At 42.8% G+C, this 24,506-nt stretch overlaps 1 protein-coding gene across 2 annotated transcripts in view; it reads left to right on the forward strand.

The window, feature by feature from the left end:
- The window catches only part of reps2 (RALBP1 associated Eps domain containing 2), a 36,232-nt gene that overhangs the window by 9,794 nt on the left and 1,932 nt on the right, over window positions 1–24,506 (forward strand). The window contains exons 2-18 of one of the 2 annotated variants that reach the window (XM_050055530.1): window positions 1,237–1,360; window positions 2,548–2,723; window positions 5,227–5,386; window positions 5,809–5,915; window positions 6,001–6,142; window positions 6,235–6,298; window positions 8,788–8,956; window positions 9,075–9,128; window positions 9,358–9,436; window positions 9,705–9,770; window positions 11,813–11,861; window positions 11,960–12,096; window positions 12,457–12,518; window positions 12,659–12,748; window positions 18,634–18,720; window positions 18,802–18,935; window positions 21,697–21,802. In XM_050055530.1, the coding sequence (XP_049911487.1) occupies window positions 1,237–1,360; window positions 2,548–2,723; window positions 5,227–5,386; window positions 5,809–5,915; window positions 6,001–6,142; window positions 6,235–6,298; window positions 8,788–8,956; window positions 9,075–9,128; window positions 9,358–9,436; window positions 9,705–9,770; window positions 11,813–11,861; window positions 11,960–12,096; window positions 12,457–12,518; window positions 12,659–12,748; window positions 18,634–18,720; window positions 18,802–18,935; window positions 21,697–21,802 (1,806 nt within the window). The remainder of the gene's footprint in view (window positions 1–1,236; window positions 1,361–2,547; window positions 2,724–5,226; window positions 5,387–5,808; window positions 5,916–6,000; window positions 6,143–6,234; window positions 6,299–8,787; window positions 8,957–9,074; window positions 9,129–9,357; window positions 9,437–9,704; window positions 9,771–11,812; window positions 11,862–11,959; window positions 12,097–12,456; window positions 12,519–12,658; window positions 12,749–18,633; window positions 18,721–18,801; window positions 18,936–21,696; window positions 21,803–24,506) is intronic. The other variant, XM_050055531.1, reaches the window with a different exon arrangement.

Genomic DNA, 24,506 nt, shown 5'->3' on the forward strand with positions numbered 1-24,506 from the left:
CCCAGCAGTCGGCTCAGACAAAACCAGCCACAACTCAGTCCTGAGCAGAGTGACCGTCCTCTATTGACCAATCAGACTGCAGTGTTCACAGCTCCACCTTTTAGTACCAGATCTGTGTGCTAGGTAACCCAACAGAGGGGGGACCAAAAACGGTAACGGTACGTAACGGTTCCACTGGTACCATCCACAACTTTTCACAGTGGAAACAGAGTGAACTGAACTGCTTGGTGGAAACAGGGCTTTAGTTATGATGGTTAAGGTTAAGGTAAGGGGCGAGGGCTGTAACTCCACTGCGATAAGGTGATGCACGGCCTGGTGACCATTTTCTAATTTGCTATGAAAATAAGTTGATTCACACTGGAATTTTTATTTTGTACTTTGAATGTAAAGAAGGTGCCAGAGTACATAAAAATATTGTTTATCAAAAACAAAAAAAGTCCGGGAGAGGATTCCCCTCGACCCCCCGACAGAGGTCCAGGCTAAGCCCCTAATGTACTCATATCGTAGATTTACACTCCTGCATGCCTGACCTGTGCAGGGCTGCTGCCACTGGATTTGCATTTTTACAAAGATGAGTGTGGACATCAGATGCAGAAAGGTTGAAAACAGGCAATTCATTTATTTTATATTCTGATAAATATTATTATTATTATTAACTGACCCCCGGCTTCTCGTCATTTTGCAAAAGTGCCCCAGTTTCTCTGGTCAATGAGTGTCATCACATGTATAACAGTACAAGGTGGTGTGTGTTAATACTTAAATGACAAAGAGGAATTTCTGTTATTCAAGGTTGCCTTGTTTCAGTTCTGTATTTAAGAGACAAATATATGTGACGTCACAGATGGAGGAGCTTGTGTTCGCATCAACACAGTTCTTTTTATTCAAAACCAAATTTCCTTCTGTTATATTTTTGGGGAATTTTCCCTCATTGTCCTACGTAATCCTAATCTTCTTTGCTCCCCCAAAGCAGTCATTGTACCTCTAATCAAAAGAGTACTGGATAAACAGATCCCACTGTGCTGCTGATCCCTTACACACGGTTTCTTCTGGCTTTACTCTGTTAGAGGAGCCTGTAGTTTTGTATTACACATTATCTTGACCATGGTGTAAAATAATCACATGTTTAAGATTATGGATTATGTTTCTGAAAAGAGGAAAACACAGCAGGCAGTTGAAACGATGAGGTTTAATATCATATATTGTTAAAGCCTGTCTAAAACAGGTTTACTCTTTCAGGTGACCGAGGTGTGTGGAGCGAAACGTCTGGGCTACTTTGGTACGCCTCAGTTCTTCGTGGCCCTGAAGCTGCTCGCGGCCGCCCAGTCTGGTCTGCCCGTCCACCTGGAGAGCGTAACGACCAGTAAGTCTGCTGCACCGAGAGGAGGCGTCTTATGAGAGCAAAAGGGGATCAGGAGATTATCTGAACATGGCAGGATTTGGTCTAATCTGGATGAAAGGGGAGTCGCGTGGAAAGGGCTAAGTGGGTTTGCCCTTATTACAAGAGCGCACAATCAGTCACACCCCCGAGCCAAGAGAAAATCTGTTTTCACATAATAGGTTGATGGATTATTAGAAAAGTATGTTTAGAGTTTCATATTCACCGTGGTGTTGTTTCGTAGTAGCTCACCTCAGCAGAGTGAGACACGTAAAGACGCTCATCCTGATTAATTCCCTCAGGCTAATTCCAGACGTATCAAAGGTCGTCGTACAGGAAGCTCCGATCAGACAAGACTTCTGAAATCTCCTTTTTTATATTAAATGCTTTTGACTTAAAGGTCCAGTGTGCAGGAATTAGGGGGATATATTGGTAGAAATGGAATATAATATAATAAATATGTTTCTTTTAGTGTGTGATCACCTGAAAATAAGAGTCATTGTGTTTTCGTTACCTTAGAGTGAGATCAGAAGGTCATTTAACCTCCGAGGTCGTACACTACATCCATGACGGTCACTGTCTTCCTCTTAGTTCTCCAGGAACACCTTGAGCACACTGTGGGTCTCCTCGTAGATCCGCGAATGGCGGGTTTAGTGATTCCCTGGATGTTATCATAGAGAACTTTACAATGACGCTTGGCGCCTCCTTTACTGAGTCCTTTGCCTCCTTTGCCGCGACCATTCATGTTGTCAGAGTCTGGTTTGTCCCAAAGAACAACTGATGAGCCTGATGAGCATGAGCCTTTTGTATCGACGCAGGGAGCAAGTCCAGGTATACAGAGATCGCCATGTTGCACCGCCATGTTTCTACAGTAGCCCAGAACTGACATACAAACCAAGCACTGGATTTAGACAGGGCCTTTTGTGTTTTTACGTTTTCATGTTACATAATTCAGCTCCTGGTAAAAACCTCCTGAATGATGAACATTGACAGAGTTCCAATTGAGAGAAGTTTCAGCTGGTTGCAGTCTGCAAACCTCACTGTTATGTGCCACTAAATTCCCATACATCTCACACACTGTTCCTTCAAATACCTCTTTTGACTTAAAAAGAAAAAATCTTAATATAACGTGGTAAATGAGACATAAGAATAATCCCCATGTCTCCCTTTAGATCTACCTCTGCCCAGATTCGCTGGGCTGAAGAATGAAGCAGAGATGCGATACCCAACCGTCCCTCCAAGCATGGACGTTCAGGGGGCTCAGTGTGGGACTGCACCTGGCTCCATCTCCTGGACTCCAGCAGACAGGAGCACCTTCAGACACCTGGAGGCCAACGTAGAGAGAAAGGTAAACTTGGGATGACATTTCTAACTAGCTCTCAACTGTGACTAGCTGCTCTCTGACAGAATAAACTCTACAGATTAAAGCATGGACCACTGTTCAGATTAGAGCAGCACTGAGTGGGTGCTGTACCACTGAGGTAATGTTTAGAGTCAATTGAAGCACTGAGCAAAGACATTCCTCTCAGCTGTAATCATCAGAGCAGAAAGGCCTCGTTGTTGAGAGATTAGAGGAGAAGGACAAACCTCCTTCAAGGTTCCAGCCCGGCCATAAGTATGCAGAACAGGGACAGACCTAAAGAAACCTTGATGTAGATCACACTGGTTCAGCTAAGAACAAGCAGATAGAGCGGGCACATGATCACCAAACTTGATGACTGAAGAGGCGACAAAACACTGCCAACAACTTGTGACAACTGCTGTTGGCTGCAGCGTCAAAATTTAGCATCAGTGGAATAAATTTGGGTACTTAGTGCCAGTCTTGTTATATTTAAATGCTGCGTTATACTTAAAGGATATGTTGACAAGTTTTCAAGACAGTCTGATAGAACTGGGCAGGTTGTCCTGGCTGTAGTTGTTCCTCCTGTTCATACTGGTCATTTAACCATTCCCTCCGAATGTGATTCCAGTGTAAATGATTAGGGACAAAATGCAAAGTGTTTATTCCTACTGAGCTGCTGTGGAAGCGTAATTACAAACATGTTGTACTAAACGGACCAAACTGGGAACATATCCACTCGATTTGAATAACTCAGACCACAGAGGCCTCATGTTAAAGGGTAACTTTGGTATTTTTTCAACCTGGACTCTATTTTCCCATGTTTGTGTGTCTCAGTGACAAATGGGAACAACAATTTTTGAAACTGGTTCAGTATTGAGCAAGAGTTCTGCAGCCAGCAGCAGCAAACTGGTTGCAATGTAAACACTCGCTTTATGTCCACTAAAAGTGAGTTTTGTTTCAGAAGGGGAATCCTTTTTTTGTTGCTGTTTTTAAAAATGAACTATAAAACGTACTATAAGCGGAGCGGACTCCGCGAGGAATGTCCGCAGTCATTCCGGCTTCCATAGTCAAGCACACTTCTGCGTTGTAGTTTCCTGTAAAAATCCCCGTGATGTGAAAAATACATACCGAGCAGTCTTTTGTGTGACACTGGTGCGCGGAGCGGAGTCCGCGCGGTCATAAAATCTGAGCTTTGCACGCACAGGGCTTGCGGACGTCCGTTTTTAGTCCGGGTGGACTTCCGTGGAGTCCGCTCCACGTACCTTCCGCCGTAAAATGACGTGTGCGGTCCGGTCGGTCTCAAAAAAAAAAAAAAAAAGGTCCAAGACAGAGTACCGAACCGAACTGGTATTACCGAGAACCGACCCAACCCTAATAGGCCCAGCTGAATATTGCAGTAATAATGTGTGGTTATCACAAAATCCCACGGCACACCTGGATTTGCATCATGGCACACCATTTGAGAACCACTGCTCTATTTAATTAGCCTGGAAATCCAGACCCAAATCTAGAGAAATTTAGGGTCTGGCTATGAGTAATGCAAATGGCCCAACATGGCCGAGGGGCGGCACCAAGTATGCATTTGAAAATGTCACTGCACGCAATTGGCTAACACTACGACCAATCAGAACAATACACGGGGTGACGTATCCAGAGCGCTACCAGCGGAGCAAACTGGTAGATTAGACTCTTGCCGTATCCGGTCGGAAAGATTCAAGCGCCGTCTTCTGTTCCTCTTTTAGAGAAAAAGCCAAGTCTAACTCGTTCATTGTAGCAGCCAAAGCCGTTTCAAACAACTGGTGTTCATCCGTAGCCATCTTGCAGTGTTTACTGACTGATTCTGGACTTCGTCGTCGCAACACTGTCGTCATCTGTTTAGCTCGCCTCTGGCCTGCCTATATCAGATACACCGATGTGATTGGTGCAGCTCGGCTCCAAGGGCATGGGTAATGAGCATCATTACTGATTGCCAGAGTGACTCGCTGAGCAAATTCAAATTGTGCTCTCGTGAGAACTCTGGATTTCCAGGGTACTATTTAATAATTCTCATTCCCAAAAATACCAAAAAAAACAAACAAAAAAAAAAACACGACATTGTTTTTAAATTAGGATTAAGATGCCTGTAAAATGTTTTGTAATCCCCTCGAAACTGGAGCACAGGGGCATCCTGGGGGCGCTTGTGGTTAGGATTCAATGGAAACCATATAACCACACCGTCCCGATAGTGCACTGCGCCATAAAAGGATAGCTACAGGTACTTAGCAATGACTTTAGTTAAGGTTACATTTACCTCTAGCTTCCCCAGACCTCAAAGCAATAGGGCACATTCTGGCACGAGTTGGAACAGGCTGTTCATGACATTAATGTGCTGCTGCATTAGTACATCACCCCGTCACACTGTCATGTTAATGGGAGAGTTTCCAGCAACTTGTCACATCTGTTCTGGGAATATATGCATAGAGGTCACTTAAACTTATGTTTGTGAAATAAAAATATTCTCTCTCTGAAGGAGCCTTGGTCCCCACCACGATCACCGGCCACTTCACCACCTCGATCCCCCCTGACCTACCGCGGCTACCCGTATGCCAAGCAGAGAAACGGGGCTGACTCACAGATCGGTAAGACAACTTCCAGTCCAGTGCAGACACACCTCATCTGTTCGATTTGGGGTTGGTAGAAACAACTTTGTATCTGTTTATCACTGGGAAATGTCCTTTTTTAGCAAAGTGCTCTAATTCAGCATGTTTGGAGCGTTTTCAGCACATCACACATGCTCGTAGTCTCTTTGATAAAGTGTTTTCCTCGATGATTGCTGCTGTGGGTAACTGAAATGCAGCCCTGGACCAGCACTGCAAGATATCTTGCACTAGTCATGTATAATAAATTAGAAATGAAATGTAAAAGATGAGGTTTTACTGCATCTCTGACACCTGTTGCATCCTCTAAAATGGGAAGCTCTGATTTCTCCCTCCTGGTCTTTTGATCTGGAAATTTATCATTCTCTCTGATCACATTTTTGAGGGGTGTAATCGGCGTGTTAGTCTCAGGTTTCTCCTCCACTGCAGCCGTGTTTTTCTCTGCTGTCCTTCAGCCTATGAAAGCAAACATTCCTCACGGCCGGTCGTTCAGCTGGAGCAGCATTCCTCGCCCAGTAACTACGGGACCAAACCCACTGTGGAGCATCCTGCCATGGCTCGGGTAAACCTAGAGTTTTACACCTTTTATGCTCATGTAAATAATTCTGTATAGCTCTTTAAGTAATGATTTCTGTGCATCCTCCCAGGCTTCTTCATCAGAGAGGCTGGACCAGCAGGGAGCAGTAGACTACTCTGACGATGACCCCTGGAGGATCACAGAGGAACAGCTGGAGTATTACACTAATCAGTTCAAGAGCCTGCAGCCTGACCTGGGGGCTCTCATTCTGGGTATGTACACCACCACCCCTCCTGCTGCACCTATTTATAAATTGAAAAACCTCCTCCAAACTATGTCACCACTTTGTGACTCTTTTTTCTAGGAACCATTGCAAAGAACTTCTTCACAAAATCCAAGCTCCCCATACCAGAACTTTCCCACATATGGTAAGTGCTGACTCACTGTGCTGTCTGTCCTTGTTCTGCTCTGGGGTCAGTTAGGTGTTTATCAGCCAAGCACCTCAGCGTGCACACTGAGTCAGACAGGAGCAGACCTTCAACGACCTCTCATCCTGAAACAGAAGGGACATTTGGAGCTGTTTTATTCATTGCAACAAAGAGAATGATTGAATAGAATAAAATGTAATGGGGAAGATATGTTCAGATTTTCACTACATGCTTATCATTGCCAAAAGAACTAACAGTACTGATATTATAGCAGTATCTACAGGAAATGTAAATACTAATAATAATGATAATAATTCTTTCAGTGTAATTCATTGTTACCTTATCGGGTAGGGGTGTGGGGGTGGACAAAGCAAGAATGGAAAGAAACAGAAATGATTTAAAATATACTGGGTTTATTTACACTATCTGTATTATTAACATGATATGTATTATTAACATGATATCAATATTTCATTTTTTAAATGTCACCATTATTGTCAATACCAGTATATGGGGACATCCCTATCACACAATTTTAAGGAATAGTTTGACATTACACTTTGAGTTTTTGATTTTGTTACCTTTGGACAAAGTCAGGCTAGCTATAACACCATGTTTCCAGCTTTTTTGCAAAGCTAACCTGTGCTAGCTTGACTAACACGAAACTTTTTGTTTGATGTTAGTTAATTAATTTAACCTGCCACGTGTTAAATCCATTTTCAGATGCAAAAGTGACATATTACGGTTGTACTGTGGAGTTTAAAAGTGCTGCTTGTTGGATTTTCGTTACTTTTGAACAGAGCCAGGCTAGCTGTTACCCCATCTTTCCAGCTGTTGTGCTAAGCTAACTGGCTACTTGGGGTTAGCTTAGCTAATACAAAACTATCCTTTTTACGTTAGTTATTATGAATGCTATGTATAATTTTTGAAATCCATTCGAAAACAAAGGTGTAAAGGCGACATAGTGTTTTCACGTGGGAGTTTAAAACGTGCTACTGCTATTTTTGTTACTGCCTGGCTAGCTGTTTACCTATGTTTCTGTCTATAGTGCTAAGCTAACCGGCTGCTTGTGGTTAGCTCGGCTAATACAAAACCACCATGCTGTGTATCATCTTTAAAATCAATTTAAAAACAAAGGTGTAAAAGAAACATATTTTAAGGTTTTAAGTGGAGTTTGGGTGGATTTTTGTTACTTTCAGCTAACACGAAACCTTCCCTTTGATGTTAGCTAGTTAGTGTTATGCTATAGGCTATATAGTTTGTTAAATACATTGATAAACAGGTGTTAATGAAACATATTGTGATTTTACATGGGAGTTCAGAAGGTGCTGTTTGGTGGATTTTTGTTACTTTTGATTTGATTTGATTTGAATCCTTTATTTAAGTGTCATGCTTCAAAGAGGCCCAGCCCTTATGGGCTTATAAGACACTTTATCTCAAAAACAGAAACAATGAATTTATGATGTTACTTTTGAGCGGAATCAGGTTAGCTGTCGCTCATTTTCCAGCCATTGTGCTAAGCTAACCAGCTGCTCGTGCTTAGCTTGGCTAGCTTAGCTAACACGAAACCTCCCCTTTGATGTTAGCTAATGAACAAGCTGTAGGCTATATAGTCTGTAAAATATATTTAAAAACAAATGCAACATATTGTGGACAGAGCCAGGCTAACTTTTACCATATGTTGCCGGCTTTTACTCTAAGCTAACCGACTGCTTGTGGCTATCTTGGCTAACACAAAACTATCCCCATGATGTTAGTTAGTTGAATTTAACATTTTATATGTAGTTTTTTAAATCATTCAAAAACAGACATCTAAAAGCGACACGTTGTGGTTTTATGGTGGAGCTTTAAAGGTGCTGCTAAGTGAGCTAGGTTAGCTTTTATCCCGTTTCTAGTTTTTATAAGCTAATTGAGATTGGTATCGATCAGCAAGAATCGAATGCATATATTTTCCAACATAGTTATTCCTTTATTTTTGACAATTGTTGATAATAGTGGTAACACTTCATTTTATTTGTGATTTCAGAATAATTTTCTAGTGATTTCCTGTAAGGTTTCCAGAAAACAAAACTGTGATTTGGCAGAAATTATACACAAATACAAACTGTCTTCTTTTATTTAGTTATTTTATGTTCAATTAAAAATAATGAATACATAGGCAATTAGTTGCTCAGGTCAGTGCACAGCAGATCAGCAGAACATGGAAATATTGTGAAAAATGTCACATTTGTCTATGAATCATAAGTGAATCTTTACCTGAACTTTTCTGTCAAGAAAATTCCTGCTCCATAAATGAGTATCAATGTTTCTTTCCAGAAAACATGCATAAAATTATTGGGAAATGATTACTAATGTTACTAAAATGGTTTCTTACACCATCGTTAGTGATAACCTGAATTCCTTCATCAGGATTGTTGTTTCAGACCTAACTCTACAGCTTCACTTTCAGGTTTTGCTGATTTTTTTTTCCCCCCAACTCATTTTTTAAGGGAGTTGAGTGATGTGGATCGAGATGGAGCTCTGACGTTCTCTGAGTTCTGCACAGCCTTTCACTTGATTGTAGCACGCAAGAATGGTTACCCTCTCCCAGAGAGCCTTCCCCCAACCCTGCAGCCAGGGTTCATGCAGCAGGAAGAGGACATACCGGATACTCCTGAGGTAAGGGAAACAGCCATTAATCTCTTATCTGGAACATTCACAGACTCATTTGTCTTTGCTGTAGTTTGCTGGTTGCTCCTATCCCAGAATTAACCCCTTACACTGTGCTTGTCTGCAGAGTGCAGAGCCTCTTATTGTGTTTGATGATGCTGTTCCACGGCCTAGTCACATGGTAAAGTAGATACTGCAATGCCAGTTAAAAAAAAGTTAATGTGAAGTCCCTCTGTGATGCCTGTAGGGGGCACTAATAAGCTGAACATGAGGCTGCTCCCTGTTAGTCTAAGAGCATTCCCATCAACATGTTGAGCTTAGAGCACATGCTTGTTCTTCCTAAAATGCACTACACTTTTCAAATTATCTCAGTCTTTGCATGCAGTGATGTTGTATCGTTCTTTTTTTAGGATCGGAGCATTATAGAGAGGCTCCAGCCAGGCCTCGCCACGACAAAACAAGATTTGAGAGAGGAATCATGTAAACAAGGTAAAATAAAATCCACTGTTTACTAGTTTATTTAAGCAAGTAATGCCCAAATAATTATGAATATTAAACTTTATTTGTATAGCAATTTCCAAAACAAAATTTGACATACTGTAAGACATATTCTAAAATCAGATGCAAGGCACATGCACTTCTTCTGAGTAAATACGCTGCTCTGCATGAAATATTAACTGGGGTAGCGGCACTCTGTAAGCATTAATACTTCATGTATGTTGTCCTGCTGCTGATATCTTGATCACTGTGTCTGCAGATGTGGGTGTGAAGAGGGTGGCAACATCTCAAGAGAAACAGACTCTGCAACTTCCTGAGAGGCCAGGTGATACTAGAAGTTATTTTAACATGATAACATTAAAAGTGAATCATTTGACGGTCGGACGCATATTTCTGTAAAACCTCGCACCGAGTCCAGAAACAGTAACAGAGCCCTACCTCAACCTGACAGGCATTCTGTTTATCATGACCGTACCCACCGAGCCTGACGCAGTTCTTGTCACCATAGTCACAGCTTGCCAGTAAACCCTGATTACACACGTGTGGGCACAGGATTCCCAGCCGTCTTGTTGTAATATCTCGTCAGAGCCCCACAGGTTTTACATTTTACATAACCAATTGCTTCTTTATCATCTGCATTGATGACTAAATTGAAACCTCCACACTGTTGAGTTTCCTGCATTGTTTTTGGAAGCTTTAAACTCCCTCATGACAAATATAACATAACCTCCTCCATCCATAGTTAGGCTACATGAATGTTTTCTGCCTGAAATAGCCTGTGTTGCATTCATGCAACAAGTCAAGTAAATAACTAACCCCAGAAGTGAACATGTAGCAGCCAACACAGACAGTAGGTCCATCAATTTCTTTTATTTTTACACTATATTTTCATATAAAGAACCTGAAGCATAATGTCAAGGAGGCTAAACCCGAACGTGAACATCATTTGTAAATTCAGTGGAACCCAGTTACGGTGATCACGGTTACAGTGAGCTCTTACTTATAACCCTCTTTTCTTGTTGTTAATGTTCCCCTGTTCTCCCAGGCTGTGGGTAATAAGCAGGCTACAACATTTGTTTCTTTCTCTTCATTTAATTTTTACCAACACGGCAAGACAGCACTAACACATTCCAACTTAGGGGTACAGCAGCTTCTCTTCACTGTAAAGCACGAGGCACTCACTCTCTCTCGTGTATCACTCATACCTGTCCCCACAAAACAAAGGCAGGTAGGAACCAATAAGCTCATAACCAAGGGAACACAATGACTCCACTTAAACACTGAGCATGAAAATACAAATGAAACAATACACAAACTACTATAAATGACCAGTAACTCAATAATGCTGAATCTATTTCTACTAAAATATAAATAATGTGCCCAATAGTAATGAAAATAACCCAAAAATATAATGTGTGCTGCACTTATGGTTACATTATTTACTTAAAGTGAACAAGTAGTCTGCTTACTGTCTCCACTTTAGGCCTTTGTCATGCATGACAACATATGAAAAGCGTTTAAAACTACAGTAAGTCTATATAGATATAATTTATTTTTACTTAACTCCCATGATGCTTTGTCTCGCTGTAACTCACCTGCCTCCAGCTGACCACCTGAGGCTGCTGCTGTGTGTACATTGAATTTATGACAGGTAAAAGAGTAATTTATGACATGACAAACTGAGAAAACTGAGCCAATGAGATGCAGCAGTAAAACATGGTGTCCCTCAGGCTACCCTGAGTCAGTCATGGCTGCTGATGGAGACAGGAAACGAAACAGGAAAAGCACCTGTGGTTGAAGCTGTCCTCTTCAAGTGCGTTGAAAATGGCCCCATGTGATGCCCCTCATTACTTTATATTCATGTAATAAACATAGCGATACAGATGCCAGTGAGAGGAATAAAAAGGAAAAATATCGGGTCATAATAATCATCTGCTTATTTAAAATGATTAATTGACCTGGACAGATGTGATCACTTAAAGAGGGTTCCACTGTATTTGTCCAAACCCGGTTTGGCTCGGCTCGGGTATCCACACTCTAACACACACATCATGTGTCACACGACCCCTGGTGCTTTCACTGTGTCGGGAATCGTGTTACATTTGGTGAAAGTATATGGTTAGTTTAAGAGTGACAGATGACAGACCTTTTCCAGAAGCTGAAATATAAAGTATCCTGTGAGCACACTGCACACTGTGTCCAGGTGTGAAAAAATGACATTGAAATTACATGTAGTGTTGGATGAGCTACTTTACACACATGAACTTACAGTGTGTGGTTCCACAGGGAAGTTGTTGCTTCTCATTTACAACATTCAAACACAACCAAAAGTCTGACGTGCCTTTGTTAATGTATCCCTCCTCACAGAGCCGCCTCAGGACCTGGACCCACACATGAGGACAAAAACTAGACCGAGGTGAAAATCACCCCATGAATTACAAGTCCTCTGCACTCCTACGTCGCTCTTTAACCTCATTATACTTCTGTTTTCCACCCATGTGACCCCACCTCCAGGTCCTACTCCAGCACCTCTATTGAAGAGGCGATGAAGAAAGCAGAAGAGCCTCCCACTCCTCCACCTCGACCCCAGAAGACCCACTCCAGAGCCTCCTCGCTGGACCTCAACAAGCTCTTCCAGCAGGGCGCTCCAGGTGCGACTCCCATCTGCAGGACTCTCCCTGTCTCCACTCAGCTCCTCTCACAGTATCAGTGTGTGAACACGCAGGCTCAGAGCGTAAACCGCCCGGAGCTACGGTGCATTTTGCAACAGAGTTATTGTGTTTTGTTTGCGACAGTTCTCCTTTCACGGGAGAACAAAAGGGGAAATGGATCTGGGTGGGTTTTATTGTTCAGTATGGAAGGTGAGAGGCTCATAACATTGCAAGTCGTTGTCTGATTATGAAAATATGGGTGGTTTATTTGTGTGTGAAGAGTGAAATGTGGCTGCTGAGAGGAAAATACAGGTAAGCAACACTTGTTTACAGCTCAGTGATATTTTATCTGTATTTTAGGCATTAAAAGTGGATGGTTGCCGCCTCCTCCAGCCCTCCCTCCCAGACCATCAACCTCACAGGTAAGCCTGGTTTCATTATGGCAGCAATCCTCCTTTATCAAGTGAACAAAGCCTTTGTTGTTCCTCCGAACTCCAGCTGTACAATTTCTCATGAATTAATGATGCTTCTGCTAATCAGTACCTCTCATCTGTCTTGTCAGGTTCCTCATTTTATCACCGTATCAGAGAAAACTCCCCAGAATAAAGTGCAGCAGCCAAACTTTGCTGACTTCAGTCACTTCAGAGAAGAGGTGAGCATGAAATCAGATTTTCGTCATTGATTTGTCTTGGGGTTTGCAAATGTAGCAAGCAGTAGCGCAAATTGTCTCTGTGAAAGGGGGGAAAGAATATAAGCAGGGAAACTCAAAATTCCTTCCCAGATTGTCAGCGTTTTCCACTCCCTGATTTTCCGCCCTTCATCTCAGATGTTGCACCGTAAACGCGTCTCTGAGGTCATCTTTGTCAAATATACGGGCCTCTATTTCAAGACACAAACGAACTCAGGGGTTATGACAGCGGCGTACATCAAACTCGGCTCAGTCTGAATACATCACTGATATATTTATGGCTGACGTGACACGTCGCCTGTTTAGTCTCCACATCATTCTCTTTGTCCTTCAGTCGTCTTTCCTGACAGTTTTTATAGTTTTTGGTATATACCTGTATCCTGTTACACAGCACAACAATTCAGTGCATGTTTTATATCCAACCTCAGTCCGTTGTTTGCTTATGAAACTGTACTGACACACTGTGGTTGATTTTCCACAAATTTAATCACATCAGGTGTGCATTCATGTCTCCATTAGTCCCAGTTTGTAAAGAAGTGTAGTAGTGTCCTCTTTACCAGGTAATTCATATCTAATCAATCAATTGGAACGCTACGTGTTTACAAAGCTCTTCTGTTTTTTTATGTGACCGTCCTTCTGGCAGAGGGTTTCTGTCTTTATGGCAACCACCTGTCTGACCTATTGGACAAATCAGGTGGAGTTTAAAAGGGACAGTCCACCCCAAAATCAAAAAAACATATTGTCCTCTTACCTGTTGTGTTATTTATCAGTCTAGGTTGTTTTGGTGTGAGTTGCCAAGTCAGATATCAGCCGTAGAGATGTCTGCCTTCTGTCTGATAATGGAACTAGATGGCACTCGGCTTGTGGTGCTCAACGTGCCAAAAAAATATGTTTGAAAAACTCAACAGCAATGTCAGAAATCATGACCCGGTTACTCAAGATAATCCACAGACCTTGTTGCGAGCAGTTTCATGTAGGAACTATTTTCTTTTTTCCCAAGCGACACCCACCAACCTCACCGCACAGAAGGAAGCGTGCATCTTATGTTGGAGGAGTGGCTCATGTTCATGAAGGCGCGACATGTAAACATTAATGGCGTCCTCCTCAGCTGAGCTATAACATTAGCTAGCTCAGTGGTGCCAAGTGAGCTAGCAGTAGATGCACGCTTCCCTCTGCGTGGTGATATAATTGATGGGTGTAATTCCGTAGAGGGCAATTGTCCCATGAAGCTGTTCACAACAAGGTCTGTGGATTATCTTGAGTAACTGCGTCATGATTTCTGCAAAGAGACATTACTGCTGAGTTTTATGAAGGTATTTTTTCAGTCCATTAACCACTTTTGCCCAGACTGAAATATCTCAACAACTACTGCCATGAAATTTTGTGCAAACATTCATGGTCCCCAGACGATGAATTGGATCCACCACTTGGACACTGAGCACAGGTTCGCCTCAGGGCTGTGTGTTAAGCCCTTTCCTGTATGCCCTATACACATACGACTGTGCCCCCCTCTAGCACTCTAACATCATCGTCAAATTCGCGGACGACACAACAGTGGTGGGCCTCATCTCTGGCGGTGATGAGACAGCATACAGGGAGGAGGTTCAGAGGCTCGCAGCCTGTTGCTCAGCGAATAACCTCCTGCTGAATGCCAGCAAAACCAAGGAGATGGTGATGGACTGGAGGAGGAAGAGAGCGGAGCCTGCCCCACTACAGATAGAGGGAGTCTCCTCTTTTAAGTTTCTTGGGGTGCATGTGGCTGATAACCTAACGTGGTCCACCAACACATCAGCGGTAGTCGGAAAGGCCCAGCAGAGGCTACACTTCCGAAGACTGCTAAGGAAATGTGACCTGGATGTGCACATGCTGCGTTCCTTCTACCGTTCCACCATAGAAAGTGTGCTGACATACTGCCTCACTATATGGTACCCAGGTTGCATGGCCAAGGACAGGAAAGTCCTGCAAGGGGTCATTAAATCAGCGCAGCGAATTATTGGCTGCCCTCTGACCTCGTTGGAAGACATAGCAAATACGCGAGCGCAAAACAGGGCCAAGAAGATCCTGTCTGACCCATCCCACCCAAGCCATGGCCTCTTCAATCTCCTGCCCTTTGGGAAGCGATACAGGGTATTGGAGAGCAGGACAAACCGGCTTAGAAGCACCTTCTATCCATGGGCAATCAGACTTTTGAAAACTTAACACCCCCCTGACTTTGATGATCCCCTGACTTTTACACGAGCGCCACCATGAGGTTGACATTTGTGGTTTTGAGTGTCATCTCTTGTCAACTATTAGATAGATTACCAGGAAATCATGTAGAGACTATTTTCTTTCTACCAAATCATAGCTCAGAAGGAAGCGTGCTTTTACTGCTAGCTCACCTAGCACCACTAAGCTAACTAACGTTACAGCTCAGCTGAGGAGGACGCCATTAATGTTTACATCAGCACGAGCTTCTTGTCCATGAGTAGATGCATGTTTCCTTCTGTGCGGTGAAAGAGTTGGTGGATGTAGTTCAGTAGAAAGAAAATAGTTCCTACATGAAGCACCATCTAGTTTCATTATACTGGAGAGAAGGCAGACATCTCTATGACTGATATCTCCAACACTCTGCAACTCACACCAAAACAATCTAGACTGATAAATAGCACTGCAGTTAAGAGGAGAAATATGTGTATTTGTTTTGGGGTGAACTGTCCCTTTAAGGTCAAAAGCTCCTGCAGCTCAATCCTTCCTCTCTTATCTAGGAAGTCACATAATCCCTCAGATCCTTCCTCCATTACTGAGTTCATCTTTTTAATCACTGGTGGTTTGTGTGTGTTGAATCCAGCAGACGTGCCCTCTCACTCCTCTATCTTTACCTCCTCTCCATTTCCATTAGTGTTGCCTTTGCAGTATCACCATTTCTCTGTCTCCCCACAGGATGTTTTACTTAGTCCTAATTAAAACCTAGAAGACTGGACGATCCCAAAGGTGCCCGGTCTTATATTTTTCACTTAGTGAGACAAACTGAAACTCACACCAGCTCAAACCCCTCGGAGACACATGAGTGAACTATGGGCACGGTTAAAAATAGCTTCCTCAACATAAAACATGTCAATCTTAAGTTAAGGGTGAATATTTGATACCAGCGTTTGCAGGGAGCCCTTGGGATCAGTTCAGTGTGCAGTTATGGTGAATGGAAAACAGCCTCGTGTGTAGACGTATATACTGTTCATTCTTTGTTCAGTTCATTCTAGTTTTAAAAGAAAAGGACAAAGACGTAACTTTCACGTGACTTGTTAAGACTTCACTTCACTTTACTGTATTTTACTTCATTTGCAACCTGGATCCTATTTTACCATGCTTTTATGTCTCAGTAATGAATGGAGACAACAGTTTTTAAATTGATCCAGTATTGAGAGAGAGCACTGAAGCCAGCCCCCGCAAAACAGGCTGAAGTGTAACATAAATCTGCAATTATCCATCCATCCATCCATTTTTATCCGCTTGTTCGGGGCCGGGTCGCAGGGGCAGCAGACCGAGCAAAACACCCAGACAGACGTCCCTCTACCCACCAACGCTTTCCAGCTCCTCCTGGGGGACCCCAAGGCGTTCCCAGGCCAGATGAGATATGTAATCCCTCCAGCGTGTTCTGGGTCTGACAGAATCGGCAATTGTGCACCATCAATTTACACCTGCTAAAAGTGTTTGTTTTTGCCACTGACAGGCTCAGAATATTATTTTAAGTGTCTGACAACATTATGGAAAGGATCCCTACAGAGATAGACCTTTTGGTTAAAGAGTAAGATCCTATTTTAAACCAGAGACAGCCCCAAAATCGCCATCGCTAAACCCACCAGACTCCATTTAAATAAACAGTAATTTTAGCGTGTATAGAGCCGGCATATTTTCACATGTAATTGGGTGAGTTAAGGGTTTAATTTCAACCAAACCAGAGTTGGTGATTGTTGAACAGTGAAAAGACAAACCAAGATGATTTTTGTGAGTTTTATTTTGTTCCTGTTGACTTTGAATTAAGTGTGTTTTATGATGATTATACTGTTATACTGTTTATTTAAATGGAGTCTGGTGGGTTTGAGGATGACGGGGTCTATCTCTGTAGGGATCCTTTCTATATTGTTGTCAGACACTTAAAAACAACAGTCTGAGCCTGTCAATGGCAAAAAAAACAACCTTTTAGTGGATGTAAATTGAAAAAGTTCTTTACGATACCTTCACAAAATCAGGCTGAGGGTTTTACGTACATATGTCTGAAGCTGAAGAGAAAAAGTCGTCTTTTCCATAACATAAATATCACAATATCTATCCACTCCTCTGTTGTGGGGGGTTTAAGAGGCCGCCAGCGCCTTGTGAGAGCTTTCTTGCGAGCAGATATCAAAACACCAAACATACATCTGTCAACACTTTGCCTTAAAATTAGTGCATCCTAAAAATAATGAATATTGCGAGGGCAGATCCTCACTTCACTTTCACACTACTTTGCTAACCTTTATTTTTCTTCACTTGACTTCTCTGAACTTCATTTCACTTTATTTATTCATACTTTACTTCACTTTGCTTTTCCAAACTAGAAACTTTTCCAGTGACCACAGCTGGTCAGTTGGTGAGAGGCTGGGCGGGCAGCCAGTAACGACGCTGCTGCAGTCGTGACCTACATGCCACATCTTTGTTTTGTTTTCCAAAGCACAGCAGAGCTGAATACACATTATCCGTCAGTCCAGCTATTATCCACACTCACCAAGGCCCACCGTCTCCTCCATAGAGAGGAGGAATTGACATGTAAATACATTCAGACAGTGAGCTGGATGGTCATCACTCATATCTTCCTCCTGTTGTGTTCGCTGGCTTCACTCTTTGCTCCACAGGGAGATTTAGTATCTATAAGTTTATTTCACCCGGTTTGGTTTGCTTTGTGTTAGTTTGTTCTTATTTTTATCAGTTAGTGGTAAAGTCTGTGTGACAGTGACAATATTTCTTCAGCCCGTACATTGCTGGATTGAAGGAGCCGTGACCTACGGCTGCTGTGACCACACATAGTGTTGATGGAGCTCCTGTGGTTTAATGCCACTGTAGCAGCTACTACGCTACCTTTTTTTAAATGTTTCCATGCTGTGGTTGTGTTTCACATCCAGCGGTGCAGTGAATCTCAGGGTCATTATTTGTGTCAGTTGCGTTGCTCAGCTAAAATGGATTTTTAGGTTTCTTGGGTACAATTTACAGCAGCGGCATTAGCCTGTTTAAACCATCAGGAGAGCCCAGGCATCTCAGCTGCCACCGCAATGGAGACAGCAGCCCGTAGAAATTAGTGGATCAAATTCACTAAATCCAACATTAACAGATGGGAAATGATGCAGTGCTGAAATAGAACAAAAGGTGCTGCCTGGTAAGAAATGCCTTCAACTTTCTTAACAACTAATCTTTGAGCTAAAATGAAGAAACTGACCTTCATGTGTCGGCTCTGTCTTCACATTGTTGCACTGTTAACCTCTGCTGAATGAAAGCAGGTGGGGATACTTTAGATATTATGTCTAAAGGAGAATAATGGCTGAAATGCAGCAAGGAGATGCAATAAAAGCACATTAATCCATCATGGCTGCCCCTGAGCAGGCAGGAAGCTGCAGCAGGAGAGCACTAGATCGTGGTCCCTGCAGGGAAGGTGCTAATTTATCCCGGGTCAGGGCCGACACATTTCATCCTGCCTCTTTAGCAGCTCCCTCATATTATTTCACCTCATCGTGACATCAACACCAGGAAGATATATTTTATCGTAACGCTTAAGTGGCCAGCATCTTTGCAAATCTTTTTGTGTAGTTTTACTCATGCTTTGGCTTTTGTGTGTGTTGCAGGAGGAGAGCAGTGTGAAACCTGAGGAACAGGGGCCGCGCTCTAGATTTGGAAGAAGTACTGAAGACCTGACGAATGCTTCGAAACAGGTCTGAACTGCAAACTTTATGAGTGTCTGTGTCTCTATCAGAGTGAGGAGACCAACTTTTATTTCTGAAACTTTCCCTCAGGACGTGATCGGAGTCTCTCACAGTCAGCCGCCACAGAAGCCAGTCCGCAGGAAATACCACCCAGAGAGCCAGAACCTGGAGACGCTACCTCCACCTGCCATGCCGTTTCCTACGCCCACCAAACCTGCTCAAAAGTCAGTTAAACAGTTGACTCTTTAATCCCAAAATATCTTAACTCGTAGCAGTGGATGAAGTTTATGTGAGCCAGAATCAGTATTTTTAATATTTAGAATTACAGCCACATCAGCTTTATAAGGTGTCAGTGTTGTGTTTGTACCTTTTTTGTGCTGCCCCCAAGTGGCTAAAACAATCAGTTAATTCAGGTTAAAGACCTTATTAATTGTACGTACTGTCAGGCAGTGGTTCTCAAATGGTTTACCATAGGTGTGTCGTGGGATTTTGTGTTAACCACACATTATTATTGCAATATTCAGCCAGGGCTAGGTTGTGAGTGGTAACAGATAAGAGTGATAACACACGTCATAGAAGTGCACAGATATAAATGCAGGTGTGCCTTGAGGTGGTTGTTAACCACTGAAACATATCCAGAAAAAGGAATTCAGCAGACACTGAGGCACACCCTAACTCACTGTAATGACTCCAACATGTGTGCTCCTGTCTCCTTGTTGACCACACGACTCATTGAAAGTATCTGTCATCAATAACAGTGGTGACTGCTGGTAATGACTCGTTGACTGATGTCAAACCTTAGCGCTTTGATCTGATCGCTTCAGTGTCCACTGTCTTTGAGTGCAGGAAGCCGTCCCTTTACTGTGTTTAGACCCAAATAACAGTGAACGAAATGGAGATGGCTCAGGAGTTAGGATATGTGTTATGTTTGTATATTGTCTTTAAGGAATACTTCACCCTCAAATCACCATCAGTCAATACTCACCCCGTGTAATGTTGAATTCGCTAAGAAAACCTTTCTTATGTCTCCAGTGAACAAAGAATCCAGAAACAGAGAAAATTCTTGATGCATTAATGTCACAGGGGTCTGAGTTTAAAGCAGCAAAACTATATCAAAACATCTGTTTACAAACTCTCACACAACCCTTGCACAGTATAATCCAAGTCTTATTTATCCAGTCGTATCCTCAGTACTTCCCCAGCAGAGTCCTTTCTGACAGGGAACTGAACAGACAGTGAAACTTATCCACTGTAAAACTTTAATTAATAGCCCAGGCCATTATTTGCTTAAATCACTGATATCAGCAGGCCGATATTTAGGACAAAATTGTAGTTCAGTGAAAATCGGGAAATCAAATCAAATCGTTTATTTAACCCAGTATGAATATTACGTATAGAAATTAGGCTTCAGATAACATCAATTATGAATCATTAGACAGAGCATCAGAGAGTGAGTTACAGCACCCAGCGTACCAACACATCACCACTTTATCCTGTTTTATTTTAAACCCTTTTGACTCTTTTAATTCGAGGACTCTTACAGACTAAAGGAATATGAATAACTTAGAGGGTAGTCTGAGTGGGCGGAAGTTCGCTACATACATCAGCCTCTCATTGGGCGGAACGAGCCACCCTCTGAAGTCCCGCCCTACCACCTCCGGTTGTGTAACCGTTTTCAACCATTTTCAACACGTCCTTTACTAACTTTCGCGGTGTTTGATCTTGCGGGGATGTAGCCATTTTTCTGCCATGGTTCGTGTCCTGTAGGCGATATTTTTGTGGGCGTGTCACACCAAAACCTGTTTCCCCCCGGTAATATTTTTGCAAGTGCACCGTTGCTGTGGCACCGCCCAGAACGATTGTGATTGGTTGAAAGAAATACAAGCAGCCGGGGCGTTTTTTTCTCCAATCTTAAAGTGAGAGTCGGCCCAGCGAGACCTTTCTTTTCTTGAGAAAGGTCTGGTGAGCGAGACTACTTACAGGGTAATCTAGGAATGGACACATAATTTTAGGAAGCCAACAACCCAGTTTTATACATTCGAAGAACTTCTGTTAAAAACAATGAACTTTTTGGCAACCAGGCCAGGCTTCTAATTGAGTCAGGCATTTATTTGCCAAAATATGTAGCTACACCGGGCTGGTAAAAGGGACTAGGCTTCTAATTGGGACTGGGCTTGTAATTGAAGTTTCACAATATGCTATCTTCAAAGCCAGACTCCATTGACAAAACATAAATTTTACCTCATTGAACAGAACTGATCAGTTAGTTTGTGTTATTGTGTGACTTTGGTGAATCCTAACTAACTCTTGAAAACACAAAAGTCACAGAACAACACTAACTAAGTGATCGAGGCAGAGGTAAACCAGCAGCTCCTGTGTTCAGCGAGGTAAAATTGCTGTTTTTGTGAATGGAGTCTTGCTTTGAAGAGAGCATAAATAAGTGACTTTCAGATTAGTTCCCCGTCGAAAAGGAGTGTCTGTTTGGGAAGTACTGAGCATACGACTGGATAAATGAGACTGCACGAGTTGTGTGAGAGTTTGTAAACTGATGTTTTGATATAGTTTTGCTGTTGTTAAATTGAACCTCTATGATCAGGAATTCCCCACTGTTAACCTCCCATACTGTTCTTTGGAGCCACTCATCTTAGCAGCGCTCCTGTTGAGCCTGACGAGTGGCGTCTGTCGACTCCATCCTTTATGTTCCATGTTGGAATCCAACCATAATACAATCATGCATGCTGTTATTTTTCTTCCTTACACCTCTTTGTGTCTGTCCGTCTGACCACTGCAGTTCCTCTTCTCACTGACAAAAGTACAACCAACACGTGACTTTTATTTATTGGGGTGAGAACTTTATGAACAAATGGTCATTTGGGAGGTGAGGTATTCCTTTAAGTTCTGAACAAGGTCGGTTATGTTACACTTCTCTATCCGTCTAGAAAATGAATTTAAAATCTGATAAAAATGGATAAAATTGTCTCTCAGGCTGCTGTCCAAACAGAAGAGAGAGATCCAGATGGCGATTCGCAAAAACAAGGAAACCAACGCAGTGTTGACGCGCCTCAATAGCGAGCTCCAACAGCAACTCAAGGTCAGCACATCTTCTGTTTCTCAGAGCACAGCACACTGTAGATGCAGCCATACCACACTATGTATATAGTATCCTGCTGAGGGAGAGTGTGTTTCTTATGTGAGCGGGTGTGGACGACATCAGTGGCTGCCTGACCACAGTGACTTTCTGACATTTGCTGCCCTCCGCCTCCTCTGGGACTCTGTGAAACGGGAAAACCAGCTCCACAGCTCTTGGAGTGGTGCATGCTTGACACAAAGAGTGCTCCATCACAGGACAAGGACTTTTACACACTGCATGTTCACCATAAGCATGACAGCGTGGAAGTGTCCCTGTTAACACTGTTTCACAAGTTTTCAATCGCATGTCAGACGTTGAATCCTACGCGCTCTCAAATGAGCGCGACAACAAATGCTCCCACTGGTCCAACGTGGTGAAAGCTCCGAGCTCAGCCGTCTGCTCCCCCGACCCATCACTCATAGCTGAACTAATGGCACTGACTTAGCTGTTTGCATTGGAGATCTGCCTGTGGCACACGCACTCACATTTGGAACACATGCCGCATGCCTGTCATTCTCCTCGTAAATGATCCGGCAGTGAAACCCCCACGCTCATATGCAACGCTTTCACAGCTTTAATACAACAGACACTGAAGAATAAAACAGGCAGAATAGACGTTTTGAAGCTGCTATAATGACATCCGTCTTCCATTAGTGCTCCGTAATCTAGGATGTCGTTTATCCGCTCTAATTCTGCTGCTTCTTCAAGGCATCTGTGGAATTTTGCAGAGAAAGGCATATGTGTCTTTATATAGACTCCAGCCTTGTTGAAATACCAAACAGCTACTGGCATTCACAACTGTCTTCTTCAAAATAGAGCCTGGGCTGGTCAGGCATCCAACGACAACAGGGTGTGTGAGGAAAGAAAGGAGGGCGGATGGAGGGAACAGCTCCTCTTGACTTTTTCCCCTAAAGTTCAACTAACACTTGAATTAAAGACAATTTCTGCCCTTTAATCCAACCTTAGTTATTTACTCTTGCTCTGAAGAAGAAAGCGTACTGAACACTTTTCATTTTAGACATTTGGACTCTTTTTATACGGTGCATTGGTTCCCAACCTGGGGTTTGGGACGCCCCAAAGGGTCCTGAGATAAATCTGAGGAGTCGCAGATTAAGGATAAAGACACTTTCACCCCCTCAAGCCTTAAAAACACAAACAAAATCACAAAGAAAAACCACAATAGGACAAAACATGCTTTGAATCAACTGCATACAACCAGTTAAACCCACACTACACACTTGTAGAATAATCTTTGTGTGCTGTTTACTCTGTTTACACTTTCATATTTGAGGGTGTAATGAACGTCCCACTTTAGGGTATTCATCTTATTATAGACCATAGTTACCAAATAATAAAACAAGAAAAGCTTGTGAGCTGTTTACTTGAGTCTGAGCCACACTCGCATGTCACACTCTCACTGCAACATACTGTGTATCTATAACACACCCCTTTCATCATGGCGGTGCACTCGAGCCGTCAGTACTCTGCTTACTCTCCTGCTGCCACGCCATGACAGTTAATATCGTCACCCCCCGCTCCCTGCCGTGCAGAACTTGATGCTGTCCTTTGGGGAGCGACAGGGACAGAACGTAGACGTCACATATCAACACTGTGCATATTCTGCATTCTCACCTTAATCCATCCCATGTGAGTTTGCTCTTTGAATTGACCTTGTGACCTTTGCTTTAGTGCCACCCTCAGTTTCCCACTGGTGAAACCCAGAAAGTCGATGTCTTTGCATCAGTTTTATATTTCGGGTTGTGATGAACGTTAGGGGCCATTTTAGGACTTGCCACTAGTAAAAAAAAAAAAAAAAACTCACTGTGCCTTTTTATTTTTGCAAGGCAACAACCCCGTCACCTCCTTATCTTAACCTTCCTTTGTAATCCATCTACCATTTATTTTTTTATTCTATTTTATTTATTTCACAGTATTTAGTAGCTAGTTACTAAAATGTTGAGGCAGAGGGTACCTGCTGTAGCTCAGGCTGAGGATGAGAAGCTGTCAGCATATAAACAGAGATCTGTGTTGGTACATGAGACCCTAATAAAGAGGATGGATCATGGGGAGTACCACCAGTTGGTCCAGGAGCTTCACCTCGATAATGGCCGTTTCACGTACTGCACTTATATGCTTCTACAACATATACAATCTCAATGGTGTCTAAGTGCCCCCATTGAGATGGTATATATATTTAAGGAGGGTGATGAATCAGTAGTAGAATAGGGAACACCGCCCTGGGTCTAGATGCTGGTGGTGGTAGAGGTGGAGAAGATCTGGATGAGTAGAGGAATGAGCCTTTGTTGAGCTCGTTCTGGACTCTGATACGATGGCTGGAGGAGGGTGTGACAGTTCTGCCTATAACAACAGCTGACAGCAGCAGGGGAGAGAGCAGATTTAAAAAAAAATTTTATTTTTTTTTTAAAGATTATATTTTCGGGCTTTTTGCCTTTTAACGTACAGGATAGAGTGAAATGGGGTGAGAGAGAGAGTGGGGGGTGACATGCAGCAAATGGTTGCAAGCTGGAGTCAAACCTGCGACTGCTGCGGCGAGGCATCGCCATTGTACATGGGGCGCCGGCACTATCCACTGCCCTACCGATGCCTCGCAGATTTAAATTTTTGCAGTAGCATCCTGATTGGCTGATAAAGATCGTGACAAATT

The sequence above is a fragment of the Epinephelus moara genome, chromosome 10 (assembly GCF_006386435.1).
Source record: "Epinephelus moara isolate mb chromosome 10, YSFRI_EMoa_1.0, whole genome shotgun sequence".
In the NCBI taxonomy this organism is placed as follows: domain Eukaryota; kingdom Metazoa; phylum Chordata; class Actinopteri; order Perciformes; family Serranidae; genus Epinephelus; species Epinephelus moara.